This window comes from Pipistrellus hanaki (assembly GCF_964339955.1).
Source record: "Pipistrellus hanaki genome assembly, chromosome: 1".
In the NCBI taxonomy this organism is placed as follows: domain Eukaryota; kingdom Metazoa; phylum Chordata; class Mammalia; order Chiroptera; family Vespertilionidae; genus Pipistrellus; species Pipistrellus hanaki.
In genome coordinates, this window is record NC_140503.1 from 188374362 (window position 1) to 188389538 (window position 15177).

Here is a 15177-nt window from a genome sequence, read left to right on the forward strand (position 1 = left end):
GATGAAATGAAAAATGACATCGCTACTATGAAGAACTCAATAGATAGCATCAAGAGCAGACTAGAAGAAGCAGAGGATCGCATCAGTGAGCTAGAAGACAAGATGGAAAAAAATACCCAATTAGAGCAGCTTCTAGAAAAAAAAATTAAAAAGCAGGAGGAGAGCCTACGGGAGCTTTGGGACAATGCAAAACAAAACAATATTCGAATAATAGGGGTTCCGGAAGGAAAGAAAACCGAGGTAGACATGGAAAATGTATTTCAAGAAATAATGACAGAAAATTTTCCTGAGATAGAGAAGAAAAAACCCACACAAATCCAAGATGCTCGCAGAGTCCCAAGCAAAATGGATCCCAGAAGACCGACGCCAAGACATATTATAATTAAATTGGCAAACACCAATGACAAAGTTAGAATCTTAAAAGCAGCCAGAGAGAGACAGAAAGTTACATATAAAGGAACCCCCATCAGACTAACAACTGATTTCTCAACAGAAACTTATCAGGCCAGAAGGGAATGGGATGAAATATACAAAGTCATGCAAAGAAAGGGTCTGAATCCAAGAATACTGTACCCAGCAAGACTATCAATCAAAATTGAAGGGGAAATCAGGAGCTTCACAGACAAAAAAAGACTAAAGGAATTTATCTCCTCCAAACCAGCAATGCAAGAAATGCTCAAAGGTCTACTGTAAAAATAAATAAATAGGAAGCGAAGAAGGAACACAGGGGTATAGAATAAAAATGGCATCAAATGAGTACCTATCATTAATAACATTAAATGTAAATGGTTTAAATGCTCCAATCAAAAGACATAGGGTAACAGATTGGATAAGAAAACAAGACCCATACATCTGCTGTCTACAAGAAACCCACCTCAGAAAAAGAGATGCACACAGACTGAGGGTGAAGGGATGGAAAAAGGTTTTCCAGGCAAATGGAAATGAAAAGAAAGCTGGGGTAGCAATACTTATATCTGACAAATTAGATCTCAGAGTGAAGGACATAACAAGAGACAATGAAGGCCACTTCATAATACTAAAGGGAGCAATCAAACAAGAAGAAATAACCCTGGTAAATATATATGCACCCAATACGGGAGCACCCAAATACATAAAAAAACTGCTGGAGGACATTAAGGGAGAGATTAACAGCAATACAATCATAGTAGGAGATTTTAATACCCCACTGTCACCCTTCGACAAATCATCCAAACAAAAAATCAGCAAAGAAATATCAATCCTAAATGACTCACTAGACCAGATGGAATTAATTGACATCTTCAGAACATTCCACCCCAAAGCCACAGAATATACATTCTTCTCAAATGCACATGGGACATTCTCAAAGATAGACCACATTTTGGGACATAGGCAAAGTCTCTTCAAATTCAAGAAGATAGAAATCATATCAAGCATCTTCTCAGACCATAATGGCATAAAACTGGAAATTAACTACAATAAAAATAATCCAAAGAAATCAAACACATGGAGACTAAACAGCATGCTATTAAACAAGGACTGGGTTACCAGAGAAATCAAGGAAGAAATTAAAAACATCCTGGAAACAAATGACAATGAAAACACAACAATCCAAAATCTATGGGACACAGCAAAAGCAGTTTTGAGAGGGAAGTTCATATCCTTACAAGCCTATTGCAAAAAACTAGAAAAAAGTGTAACAAATGATCTAACTCTACAACTCAAAGAGTTAGAAAAAGAGCAACAAGAAAAGCCCAGTGTAAGTAGAAGGAAGGAAATAACAAAAATCAGAGCACAGATAAACGACATAGAGACCAAAGAAACAATACATAAGATCAACAAAACCAAGAGCTGGTTCTTTGAAAGGATAAACAAGATAGATGGACCTCTAGCCAGACTAACCAAGAAACAAAGAGAGAGGACCCAAATAAACAAAATCAGAAATGAAAGAGGTGAAATAACAACAGACCCCACCGAAATACAACGGATTGTTACAAAATACTATGAACAACTCTACTCCAACAAACTGAACAACCTGGAGGAAATGGACATATTCCTAGAAAAATATAATCTTCCAAAACTCAATCAGGAAGAATCTAAAAATCTCAATAAACCAGTGACTTGGGAAGAAATTGAAACAGTCATCAAAAAGCTTCCAGCAAACAAAAGCCCAGGGCCAGATGGCTTCACAGGAGAGTTTTACCAAACATTCAAGGAAGAACTAAAAACTATCCTCCTCAGACTATTCCAAAAAATCCAAGAGGAAGGAACACTTCCAAATTCCTTCTATGAAGCCAGCATCACCCTAATACCAAAACCAGATAAAGACAACTCAATGAAAGAGAATTACAGACCAATATCCCTCATGAACATAGATGCTAAAATCCTCAACAAAATTCTAGCAAATCGACTCCAGAAGAGCATCACAAAGATCATACACCACGACCAAGTAGGATTTATTCCAGGAATGCAAGGATGGTACAATATCCGCAAATCAATAAACGTGATACATCACATAAACAAATTGAAAGATAAAAATCATATAGTCATATCAATTGATGCAGAAAAAGCATTCGATAAAATCCAACACCCTTTTCTGATAAAAACTCTTAACAAGGTGGGAGTACAAGGATCATACCTCAACATAATAAAAGCTATATATGATAAACCCACAGCCAACATTATACTCAATGGGCAAAAACTAAAACCATTCCCTCTAAGAACAGGAACAAGACAGGGATGCCCACTCTCGCCACTCCTGTTTGACATAGTACTGGAAGTACTAGCCATTGCAATTAGACAAGAGGAGGAAATAAAAGGCATCCAAATTGGAAAAGAAGAAGTAAAGTTATCCTTATTTGCCGATGACATGATATTGTACATAAAAAACCCAAAAGACTCCATTAAAAAACTAATTGACTTAATAAATGAATTTGGTAATGTAGCAGGATACAAAATTAATGCCAAGAAATCCATGGCTTTTCTATACACCAACAGAGAAACTGCAGAAACAGAGACTAAAAAAGCAATTCCATTTACCATCGCACCAAAAAAATTAAGATATCTAGGAATAACTTTAACTAAGGAAGTAAAGGACCTATATGGGGAAAACTACACGACACTGAAAAAAGAGATAGAGGAAGATGTAAGGAGATGGAAGAACATACCATGTTCATGGATTGGTAGGATCAACATCATCAAAATGTCCATACTTCCTAAAGCAATCTATAGGTTCAATGCACTCCCCATTAAAATACCAACGACATATTTCACCGACCTAGAAAGAACTCTCCAAAAGTTCATTTGGAACAATAAAAGACCCCGAATAGCCACAGCAATCCTGAGAAAGAAGAGTAAAGTAGGAGGGATCTCAATACCAGACTTCAAACTATATTACAAAGCCACTGTTCTCAAAACAGCCTGGTACTGGCACAAGAACAGACATATAGATCAATGGAATCGAATTGAGAACCCAGATATCAACCCAAATCACTATGCTCAACTAATATTTGACAAAGGAGGCACGAATATACAATGGAGTCAAGACAGTTTCTTCAATAAATGGTGTTGGGAAAATTGGACAGACACATGCAAAAGAATGAAACTAGATCACCAACTTACACCATTCACAAAAATAAACTCAAAATGGATACAGGACTTAAACATCAGACGGGAAACCATAAAAATACTAGAAGCATCCACAGGCAGCAAAATCTCAGACGTATGCCAAAAGAACTTCTTCACTGATACTACCCCTAGGGCAATGGAAGCTAAAGAGAAAATAAACAAATGGGACTACAGCAAAATAAAAAGCTTTTTTACAGCAAAAGAAACCATCAACAAAACAACAAGAAAGCCCACAGTGTGGGAGAACATATTTGCAAATGATACCACTGATAAAGGTTTAATCTCCAACATCTACAAACAGCTTATACAACTAAATAAAAGGAAGATAAATAATCCAATTAAAAAATGGGCAATGGACCTAAATAGAACATTTTCAAAAGAAGACAGAAGGAAGGCCAAAAGGCACATGAAAACATGCTCAAAGTCACTAATTGTCCGAGAGATGCAAATCAAAACAACAATGCGGTACCATCTCACACCTGTCAGAATGGCCAACATCAACAAATCAACAAACGACAAGTGTTGGCGAGGTTGCGGAGAAAAAGGAACCCTCGTGCACTGCTGGTGGGAATGTAGACTGGTGCAACCACTGTGGAGAACAGTGTGGAGTTTCCTCAAAAAACTGAAAATGGAACTCCCATTTGACCCAGTAATCCCACTTCTAGGAATATATCCCAAGAAACTAGAAACACCAATCAGAAAGGATATATGCACCCCTATGTTCATAGCAGCACAATCTACAATAGCCAGAATTTGGAAACAGCCTAAGTGTCCGTCAGCAGATGATTGGATCCAAAAACTTTGGTACATCTACACAATGGAATACTATGCGGCCATAAAAAATAAGGAATTCTCATCATTTGCAGCAAACTGGATAGAACTGGAGAACATCATGCTGAGTGAAATAAGCCAATCAATGAAAGAGAAACACCACATGACCTCACTCATTTGTGGATAACAAAGAGCATTATAAACTGATGAACCAAAAGATAGATATAGAGACAGTAAATCAACAAGTAGACTGTCAATTTACAGCGGGGAGGGGAGGAAGATCTGGGGGAGATAATAGATCAACCGAAGGACTTTTATACATGCATATAAGTATAACCAATGGACACAAAACTCTGGGGAGGGAGGGGATGTGTGGGAGGGAGGGTGGGGGGCAAAAAAAAAAAAATCAATAAAATATATTAAAAAAAAAAAAAAAAAAAAAAATATTTTAATTGATTTCAGAGAGTAAGTCAGAGGAAGTGATAGATAGAAACATCCAGAATGAGAGAATCATGAGTCGACTGCCTCCTGCACGCCCTCTACTGGGATTGAGCCTACAACCTGGGCATGTGCCTATGACCAGAAGAATCGAACCCGTGACCCTTCGGTCTGCAGCCGACACTCTATTCCCTGAGCCAAACCGGCTAAGGCTGATTGATGTTTCTTATATTGAAGTTTCTCTCTCTCTCTCTCTCTCTGGGTCATTCTATTTTTTAAGACAATTCAAACTGTCTTGAACTGGCTTTGTTTTTTTTCTTATTACTGATATCTTCAGATAAGCTATATCCACTGACTCATTTCCTACCCATTTCCCTAGACATAAAGTAAAAATAAAGTGATATACTAACATGGGGAACTTAGTTTCAATGGCACTCTGAAAACAAATAAGACATCATCAAGCACATATCTTTTACTTTCAAGAAGGCCTAGCCCAGCAGGTGTGGCTCAGTGGTTGAGCATCAACCCATGAACCAGGAGGTCACAGTTCCATTTTTGGTCAGGCCACATGCCTAGGTTTCTGGGAATGATCCCCAGAAGGGGAATGTGCAGGAGGCAGATGATCGATGATTATCTCTCATTACTGATGTTTCTATCTCTCCCACTTCCTTTCTTTATGAAACCAATAAAAAATAAATAGTAAAAAATAAAATTAAATTAAAGGCCTGGCCTGTTTGAGTCAGTGGTTAGAGCCATGGTCCTCGGATCTGAGATCTCCAGGACAGGGTCAGGGCACATGCAGGAGGCAACCAATCTCCCTAACTCCTTTCCTCTGTCTTTAAAAATCAATGGGAGCCTTAGCTGACTTGGCTGTGATTTTGGTCAAGGGCACGTAAGTCGGTTGCAGGCTCAATCTCTGGCCCTGGTTGGGACAAGTGTGGGAGGCAACCAATCAATGTTGTCTACCATGTTTCTCTCTGCCTCTGCCCATCTCTTCCACTCTATAAAATTCAATGGGGGGAAAAAAATCCTCGGGTGAGGATTAACAACAAAAAATAGAAAAATTACAAAATATTTAGTCTGGCCCTAGCCAGTTTGGCTCAGTGGATAGAGCATCAGCCTGTGGACACAAAGATCTCAGGTTCAATTCTGGTCAAGGGCATGTACCTTGGTTGTGGGCACATCCCCAGTAGGGGATGTGCAGGAACCGCTGATTGATGTTTCTCTCTCATCAATGTTTCTGACTCTCTCCTCCTCTCCCTTCCCCTCTATAAAAAAAAAAAAAAAAAAAAAAAAAATCAATAAAATATACTTTTAGAAAAGTCTGAAAAGATTCCTTAGCATTCTGAAATAGAGCAAGTTTTTGCTTAAAATATATCACTTAATTCAGTGGTCGCCAACCTTCAGGACCTCACACAGCACCAGGTGGTCCATGGACCACCGGTTGGCAACTGCCAAATTCATTTGCTTCTAAATATATTTATAAAGCAAATATGTATCTAGAAAATGGTATCTACCTAACGAGCAAGGATTCATAGCATTTCTGTTAAATATTAATATAGAAATTTTTATAAATTAAGCATAATAGTGAAATATTTAAGATCTTGAAGCTATTTAACAAATATATGCCCATTTTCACCACACTAATTATATCATTCTAAAATACTTCTTTTTCAGTTGGGGGTCTTCATTTCAACGACACATAGAGAAAATTACTAAGTGACTGTGTTCTCAATTTCCCCAGGATAATATATAAATAATGCCACCTTAGATGTTTAGAAGACAAAATAACTCATTACCAAGAATGGATGATGTCTTAAGGCAGTGAGTATAACAAAGTATGCTTTCACCAACTAGTAACATCGGTAGCACTTGGGAACTTCTAAGAAATGAAAATTTTCAGCCTTATCCCAGACCTACTGAATTAGAAACTCTGGGGTGTTTTAACAGATACTCCAAGTGATTCTGAGGTATGATAATCTTTCAGAAATACTGCTTTAGTGCATTACAGATTAAGCTCATTGAGAAAGGCTATTTTAATTGATAAAATAAGTATCACATCTGTATGTCTATATTTTATGTATTAGAGAAAAATCTATACAACTTGTTCTTTAAAATGTTATCAGAGTAAATCTTTATTAAATCTAATTTATTCTTTTAGAGAAGCTAAAGAAATAAGAAAATACTGGTTATGCTACAAACTGGCTGAAATACTAAACTAATATTAAAAAGAGAATAGGATTTAAAAACCATTACATAGTCTTATCTAATAGAAATTTCTATTTCTGAAATAGAGCTGGGAAAATAGAAGTGCTTCTTTAGACTAGCTTTAAAATTTCCTAAAGTTTACACAAGTTCTTTCCCCATCCCACCCCCCCCCCCTTTATATTTTATTGGTTTGTGTTTTTTTTTTACAGAGAGGAAGAGAGAGGGATAAAGAGCTAGAAACATCAATGAGAGAGAAACATCGATCAGCTGCCTCCTGCACACCCCTTCCTACTGGTGATGTGCCTGCAACCAAGCTACATGCTCTTGACCAGAATCAAACCCGGGACCCTTCAGTCCGCAGGCCGACGCTCTCTATCTACTGAGCCAAACCGGTCTTGGCTACACAACTTCTTTTCATTTTTTTAATTTTATTTAATTTTATTGTTTTTTTCAGAGAGGAAGAGAGAGGGATAGAGAGTTAGAAACATCGATGAGAGAGAGAGACATCGATCAGCTGCCTCTTTCACACCCCCCACAGGGGATGTGCCGGAAACCAAGGTACATGTCCTTGACCGGAATCAAACCCGGGACCTTTCAGTCCACAGGCTGACACTCTATCCACTGAGTCAAACTGGCTTTGGTTATTTGTGGTGTCTTTATTGTGAAGATACTCACAAACCATTATAGACCTTCTTGAGTTATCACTTCATGAAGTAGAAGTTAAAGACCTAAAGGTGAACATGTTAAAAGGGATTCTATTGTTTGCCCTCAAAATGAAAGAAACATCTGGAACTATAACTTTAGATACAATTTATAACAATCTCAATGAGAAAAAGTACATTTTCAATATGCTTCATAATAATTAGTATGTTGGGAAGGTATTTATAAACCATTAAGAATTAGTTGAATAAAGAAATTTGAAAACTGTCTAGCTGGTTGAACGTCAACCTATGAACCAGTAGGTCAAAATTCAACTCCCAGTCCTGGCATATGCCCAGGGTTGTGGGCTTGATCCCCAGTAGGGGGTGTGCAGGAGGCGGCCAATCAATTATATAGATAGATAGATAGATATAGATAGATATAGATAGATATAGATATATAGATATATAGGTATATATCTATATATAATTTATATCATTTTATATATAAAGCATATATATGATATATATATATACTTTAAAGATATATATATATATATTTCTTTTTTCTTTTTTAAAATATATTTTATTGATTTTTTTGCGAGAGAAAGGAAGAGGGATAGAGAGCTAAAAACATCGATGAGAGAGAAACATCAACCAGCTGCCTCCTGCACACCCCCATTGGGGATGTGCCTGCAACCAATGTTCATGCCCTTGACTGGAATCAAACTCGAGACCCTTCAGTCCGCAGACCGATGCTCTATCCACTGAGCCAAACTGGTTTTGGCATATATTTCTTTTTTAAAGATTCACTTGTGCACCTCCCATATGCAATCCTTACCTACTCCCACAACTGCCCTAATTTTTATCATCATAAAATAGTTTTGACTCATCTTAAATTTCTTAAAAACAGAATCATGGTGCATACTCCTTTCTGTCTGGCTTTTGTCACTCAGCATGTCTATGAGAATCATACCTGCTGACTGTGTTAATGTACTGTTGCTATACTGTACAGTGTTTCACTGTACAATAAAGCCATTAGATATCCGTTATCCTGTTGATAAACATTTGGGTTATTTCCAATGTGAGTAAATCTGCTATAAATATTCTTGCACAAGTCTCTTGGTGGACATATGCACTCATTTCTCTTGCATATATACCTATGAGTGGAACTGGTACTGGGTACTGGCCATATTGAAGTTGTATGTTTAGCTTTGGTACATAACAATGGTTGGGCGGTTAAACCATATTTGTATCAGCAATTCATGAGAACCATTTACAAGTGTGTAGTGGTATCTAATTGTGACTTTAATTTATATTTCCCTGATGATTAAAGATGGTGAGCAGAGCTTATCAACCATCTAAATAATCTCTTAATGCCTGTTCATGTCTTTGACAGGGCAGTATCATTGAAAGCAATTTTTATGTGTTGTCATTTTCTTCCTCAGGTAAATTAGACACCTTTAGTCCTGACAGGTAAGGGGGGAAAAAATCAGAAAATAGTTTCCACATAGACTAAGAGTAGGGGTTAAGGAGGAGGAGGCAGGGGTCTCTGTGCCTGTGCTGGGGGAGGGCCTGGTCAGCAGTGACCCTGGCTGCTTCAAGGGCGGGAGAGGGAGGTAGGGCGGGACCAGCAGCCTGTGGGAGGAGCGAGGAGCGAGGAGCGAGGCAGGGCCAGGCAGGCAAAAGCCGCAAGGGCTGCTGCTCTGTGGCCAAGGTCAGGGCTCATGCAGGAGGCAACCAATAGATATGTCCCCCTCACACTGATGTTTCCCTTTGTCTTTCCCTCTCTCTTCCATGCTCTCTAAAAATCAATGGGAAAATATCCCTAGGCAACTTGAGGGTGGATGGTGCTGGGCTCCTAGTGTATTAATAGAAGACCAAGATTGAAAAACTGCTTTCTAGCATATCTGTCCCAGATTATTAATATTCATTCAATTTATTTTTCCTAAGATTACGATCCTATAGTTTTCTCTATTTTGAAATTGATTTTAGAGAGGAAGAGAGCAAGAGAATCACTGATCAGCTGCCTCTTGCATACCCCAGGCATGTGTGCTCTGACTGGAAATCGAATTGTGATATCTTAGTTCATAGGTTGGTGCTCAAAGACTGAGCCATGCTGGCCAGGCTATAGTTTTCTTTATCAAATTCAAGTTCTAAAGTCTAAGCATCCACACTTAAACATTGATACCTACTAAATGTCAATTATTCTTTAATGAGGGGCCCGGTGCACAAAATTCGTGCGGGGGGTGAGGGGTGCGTTGGGGTGTACCTCAGCCCGCCCTGCACTCTCCAATCTGGGAGCCCTCAGGGGATGCCCTACTGACAGATTAGGTCTGCTTCACGTGGCTCTCCGCTTTCTGTGGGGGCCCTGGGGGGGGGGGGGGCTGCTTGCCCCTTGCTGCCATGGCCAGGGGCAAGCAGTCTCCCCCGTCTGCTGTCTGCTCCCTTGCTGCAGGGGGCATTCCTTCCCCGGCCCCAGCCACTAGCATGCACACCATGAGTGCCTGGGTCCGGGGGATGTTCACCCTGCCCCTGGCCGCTCAGTGCCTTCATGTGGGCCTACAGGCTCAGAGTGGCCTAGCTCCCGAGGACGCCTGTCCCCAGGACGCAGGCAGCCTGGTGCCAGCACACGCGCAAGCGGCTGCAGGGCGGGAACACGTAACGGATGTTCCTGCCCATGTAGGCCTGGAGTGGCCGGGGGCATTCCTGGACCCCGACCACTCCGGGCCTACAGGCTCAGAATGGCCTGGGTCCTGAGGACACCCACCCCTGGGATCCAGGCCACTTGTCGTTGGTGCAAGCAGCTGTCCCACCCCCAGCCGCTTGGTGCCTGTGTATGCAAATTTACCTGCCATCTTTGTTGGGTTAATTTGCATACTCACGCCTGATTTGGCTGGTGGGCATCATGAGTCAAATGCATCTTTCTCTTTTATTAGTGCAGATACAGCTGGGGATGGTGGGGTGGGCAATGGGGAGAGAAGGACACATACATAATACCTTAATCAATAAAGAAAAAAATTAATAAATAAAGCTGGAGAGGGCAGGGAGAGAACAAACCCATGGATATCCAGTCTCAACTATTTTATCTTATGGGTCTTTGCTATCTTTTAATATTTTAATTATCCTATATAATAAAGAGGTGATATGCAAATTGACCATCACTTCAACACATAATATGGCCACCCCCATGTGGCACAAGATGGCTGCCACAAGATGGCCAGCAGGAGAGGGCAGTTGTGGGCTATCAGGCCAGCTGGGAAGGACCAGGCCTGCAGGGGAGGGCAGTTAGGGGCAATCGGGCCAGCAGGGGAGCAGTTAGGTGTCCATCAGGCTGGCAAGGGAGTGGTTAAGGTGTGATCAGGCTGGCAGACAGAGGCGGTTAGGGGCAATCAGGCAGGCAGGTTGGGAGCCAGTAGTCCTGGATTGTGAAAGGGCAGTCAGACATCCCTAGAGGGGGTCCCAGAATTTCGTGCACCAGGCCTCTAGTACAGGATCAAACAAGACTACATTTCAGCTATATCACCTGCCTTATGAAATGGAAATAGTTGATAAAAAGTCTTTTGGTACAAAAGTTCAAGCTCTCCCTATATGCCTATATGTATCCCATAATCATTCAGCTATCTACAGAGAGATAATCAGAGGTGGTAGGACTGCTGGCTTAACTCTGAGCAAAAAAGAAAGTTAGTGGAAGATTTTAGTCTGGAGCTTTATTTATTTTAAAAGAGGTGGCTATCATTCCACCTGTTGAGAAGAGCCTGAGCAGGGAAGGGTCAGAAACAGTGAGGCCAGCTACCATAATCATTCAGGCAAGAGGTAATGTGACTTGAATCAAGGTGGTAGTAGTGAAGCTACTAAGATTTTGGAAGTCCTACCAACAGAACTTACAGACAGGGGACAGGGTACCAGAGAAAGAAGAACTAAGGACCACAACAATGAGACTTTGTTCTGAGCAAACGAGGGGATGTAACTGCTAATAACTTAGATGGGGTGAACCAAGTTTTTGGTTAGGGGGAATATCAACCAGTTCAGTGTCCAACATGTTTAACCCTTTGCACTCCGCTGTCCCCTCTCAGGGGACATCGGAATTCTAGCATATCACTCGGATGTCCCCTCTCAGGGGACATTGCAGTTTATTAGTGATTACGGGGAATTGAGTTATTTCAACGCACTCCGCCACAAAGTAGCGTCGAGTAGCTGGTAGCCAATGTCCAGAATGGTTCGGAGTGCAAAGGGTTAAGTTTGAGATAAGCCAAGAGGAGTTCAGGTAAGATAAATTTGTGAGTTGCTAGTATGTAAACCATGAAGTTATGAGATCAGATGAGTTTACCAAGGAAGTGAATATTGATGAAAAGGAGCACAGGTTAGGACTTAGTCCTGAAGCATTTTTTGTAAAATATATTTTATTGATTTTTTACAGAGAGAAGAGAAATAGAGAGTTAGAAACATCGATGAAGAGAGTCATCGATCAGCTGCCTCTTGCACATCCCCTACTGGGGATTTGCCTGCAACCAGCGTAGATGCCCTTGACCGGAATTGAACCCAGGACCTTTCAGTCCGCAGGCCAATGCTCTATCCATTGAGCCAAACCAGTTTTGGCAGTCCTGAGGCATTTTTATATGCAAAGCTCCAGAGAGGGAGTAACCGGTTAAGGAGTCAGAGAATGGGCATAGGAAAAGGGAACAGAATTGATATCATGGAAACCAAGTGGGGGGTATCTCTTAACATTACAAATAAATATTCATTAAATCACTGAATAGAACTAGGGATCTTGGAGATAACCTTATAGGTAAAAACAATGAGGCCAAGAAATTCAGTAAGTTGCAAAAAGCAAAAAAATCAAATGAAAGACAGAGGATAAAGTTAGGCAGATGTATTCTCACTGTTCAATGTTTAACAATATGGAATGTAGATCAAGAAACTAGATCCCAGGAGATAATATACTGAGTGGGAAGCCTTACATAGATGTGCTATTAGAATGAAAAAAACAAAACAAAACCAGCAACTCTTGCCTGTTTATCCAGTTACTAAATAAACCAAATCGCCCATACACTGAATGTTGTCATTCCTGTCTCACCTTGTTCAGGTTCCTTTCTTTCCCTTCCTTAACAAATCAAACACATAAGTTACTTCAATGTCTTTATGCTCCTTGCTTGACTGCAACCTGGGCACATGCCCTGATGGGAAATTGAACCAGTGACCTCCTTGTGCATGGGTCCACTCTTAACCACTGACCAACACCAGCTGGGCCCCAATGTCTCTTTATACTTTTTAGTCTTTTCATCCATTTTCAGAATATGCCTAGACATAAAACAATTCACTTCATCCTGTCAACAGCCTTATGAAGGAAGTATTAACCCCATATTTTTTTCAGATGAGTTAACTAAGGCATAAAGATTAAGTGATTTGCTCAAGACTACATTGTTTAGTAAATGGCAGAACCAAGATTTGAACATTTTGAACATAATGGCTCCAGAGTAAGAAGTTAAAAAAAAAAAAAAAGCTTACAGATTTTGAGAAAGAGAGGAAGGGAAAGGGAGAGGGAAGAGGGGAAAGAGGAAAAAGGGGAGAGGGGAGAGGGGAGAGAGTGAAACATGGATTAGCTGCCTCCTGCCTCTGACTGGGATTGAGCCTGAAACCCAGGCATGTGCCTCGACCAGGAATCAAACCTCTAGGCATGGGACAATGCAAAATCAAGTGAGCCACACAGACCTGGGTCAAAGTAAGAACTCTTAAAACACTATGTTAAGATCAAATCAGACAAAATATGTGAAAGCACTATAAATTACTGTGCAAATGAAGATATCACCTACAAAGGTACTTCTTGGAATCTTAAAATCTAAATTAACACTTTTCACATTTTTGTTGGGTAACACCATCTAAGTCAGAGCTGATTATTTCAATACATTTTTTTTTTTAGTCTTTCACAAACATATCCAAGATAACAAAAAACAAATTAAAAAAAAAAAAAATGAAGTCCAAGACTTTTCTCAAGAGGTAAGCTAGCATCTGACATTACTTAATAAGCCTGTATTAAAAATATACCACATGTGTCAAACACAAGGCCCGCGGGCCAAATCCAGCCCGCCAGGCCTTGCAATGTGGCCTGCACCGCGCTGTCATCACTGCACTCCGCTGTCAGTTTATGACATTGTCAGTTTATGACTGTTCAGTAAACCATTCGGCCCGCGATTTAGGCTGGATTTTAGATTTTGGCCCCTTCTCTGATTGAGTTCGACACCCCTAATATAGACTGTGATCTCAATTATAACATTTTCAATTAGTTAAATACATAAATCTTGAAATCATTGCCCAAACAAGAGAAATGGTAATACATAGTGGGCAAAAGTAGGCTTACAGTTATGCATATGCAAAAGTTTATCCTTTTTTAAAAAAAAAATATTTAAATGGTATTTTACAGAGAGGAAGGGAAAAGGTTAGAGTTAGAAACATCGATGAGAGAGAAACATCAATCAGCTGCCTCCTGCATACCTCCTACTGAGGATGTGCCCGCAACCAATGTACATGCCCTTGACCAGAATCGAACTCAGGACCTTTCAGTCCACAGGCTGAGTCTCTATCCCCTGAGCCAAACCGGTTAGGGCTGTGGTCAGCAAACAGTGGCTCACGAGCCACACGCAGCTCTTTGGCCCCTTGAGTGTGGCTCTTCCACAAAATACCATGGCCTGGGTGAGTCTATTTTGAAGAAGAGGCACTAGAAGTTTTAAGTTTAAAAAATTTGGCTCTGAAAAGAAATTTCAATCATTGTATTGTTGATATTTGGCTCTGTTGACTAAAGAGTTTGCTGACCACTGGGTTAGGGCAAAACAGCTTAATCTTGAATTGCTTTTTATTGTATTATTTGCCATATGAACAACTATAAATCTAGTTTTGCCCACCTCTGTATATACAGCTTTGAAGCAGTACTCATTTTAACACTCCAAATATAGTCTTGGAAATCATATGGGAGAGAGAAGGTAAACGAAAAATCTCTTACCACTGATCTTTCAGGATATCCAAACAAATAGCCCCTGTGACAGAACTAATATTAGGATGCCATATTTTAGTGATAAACCGGACCTAAAAATACAAAGCATACAAGTTTTTAAATAACAGAAGTAAAACACATATAGTTTAAATAGAATTACAAGAGAAAGAAATCCTCATATTTAAAAAGAGTGCCTATTTTTACATCAATAAAAATATATATTAAAAAAAAAAAAACCTCAATGGAAAAATATCCTTGCATAAGGATTAACAACAATAATCACAACAAAAAATTAAAAAACCTATGGTGTCCTTCGAGGTACTGAAAATATAGAGGGGAACACTATGTAAAGTATATGATTGCCTAATCATTAAACTATACACCCAAAACCAATACATAATAAAATAAAAAGAAATTTAAAAAATCAACTTTGCCCAGTTGGTGAGGCTCAGTGAACGAGGTCACAAACATAAAAGATAAAAACAGTGAACATCTCTAAGTGGTCATATAGAAATTTTGTTTTCTATT

The 15177-nt window shown here is 39.7% G+C and overlaps 1 protein-coding gene across 1 annotated transcript in view; it reads right to left on the bottom strand.

Annotated features, from left to right (window-relative positions):
* UBE2K (ubiquitin conjugating enzyme E2 K) overlaps nucleotides 1-15177 on the bottom strand; it is a 60405-nt gene that overhangs the window by 5880 nt on the left and 39348 nt on the right. The window contains exon 4 of the mRNA XM_084901336.1: nucleotides 14659-14741. Coding sequence (XP_084757462.1) covers nucleotides 14659-14741 — 83 coding nt within the window. The remainder of the gene's footprint in view (nucleotides 1-14658; nucleotides 14742-15177) is intronic.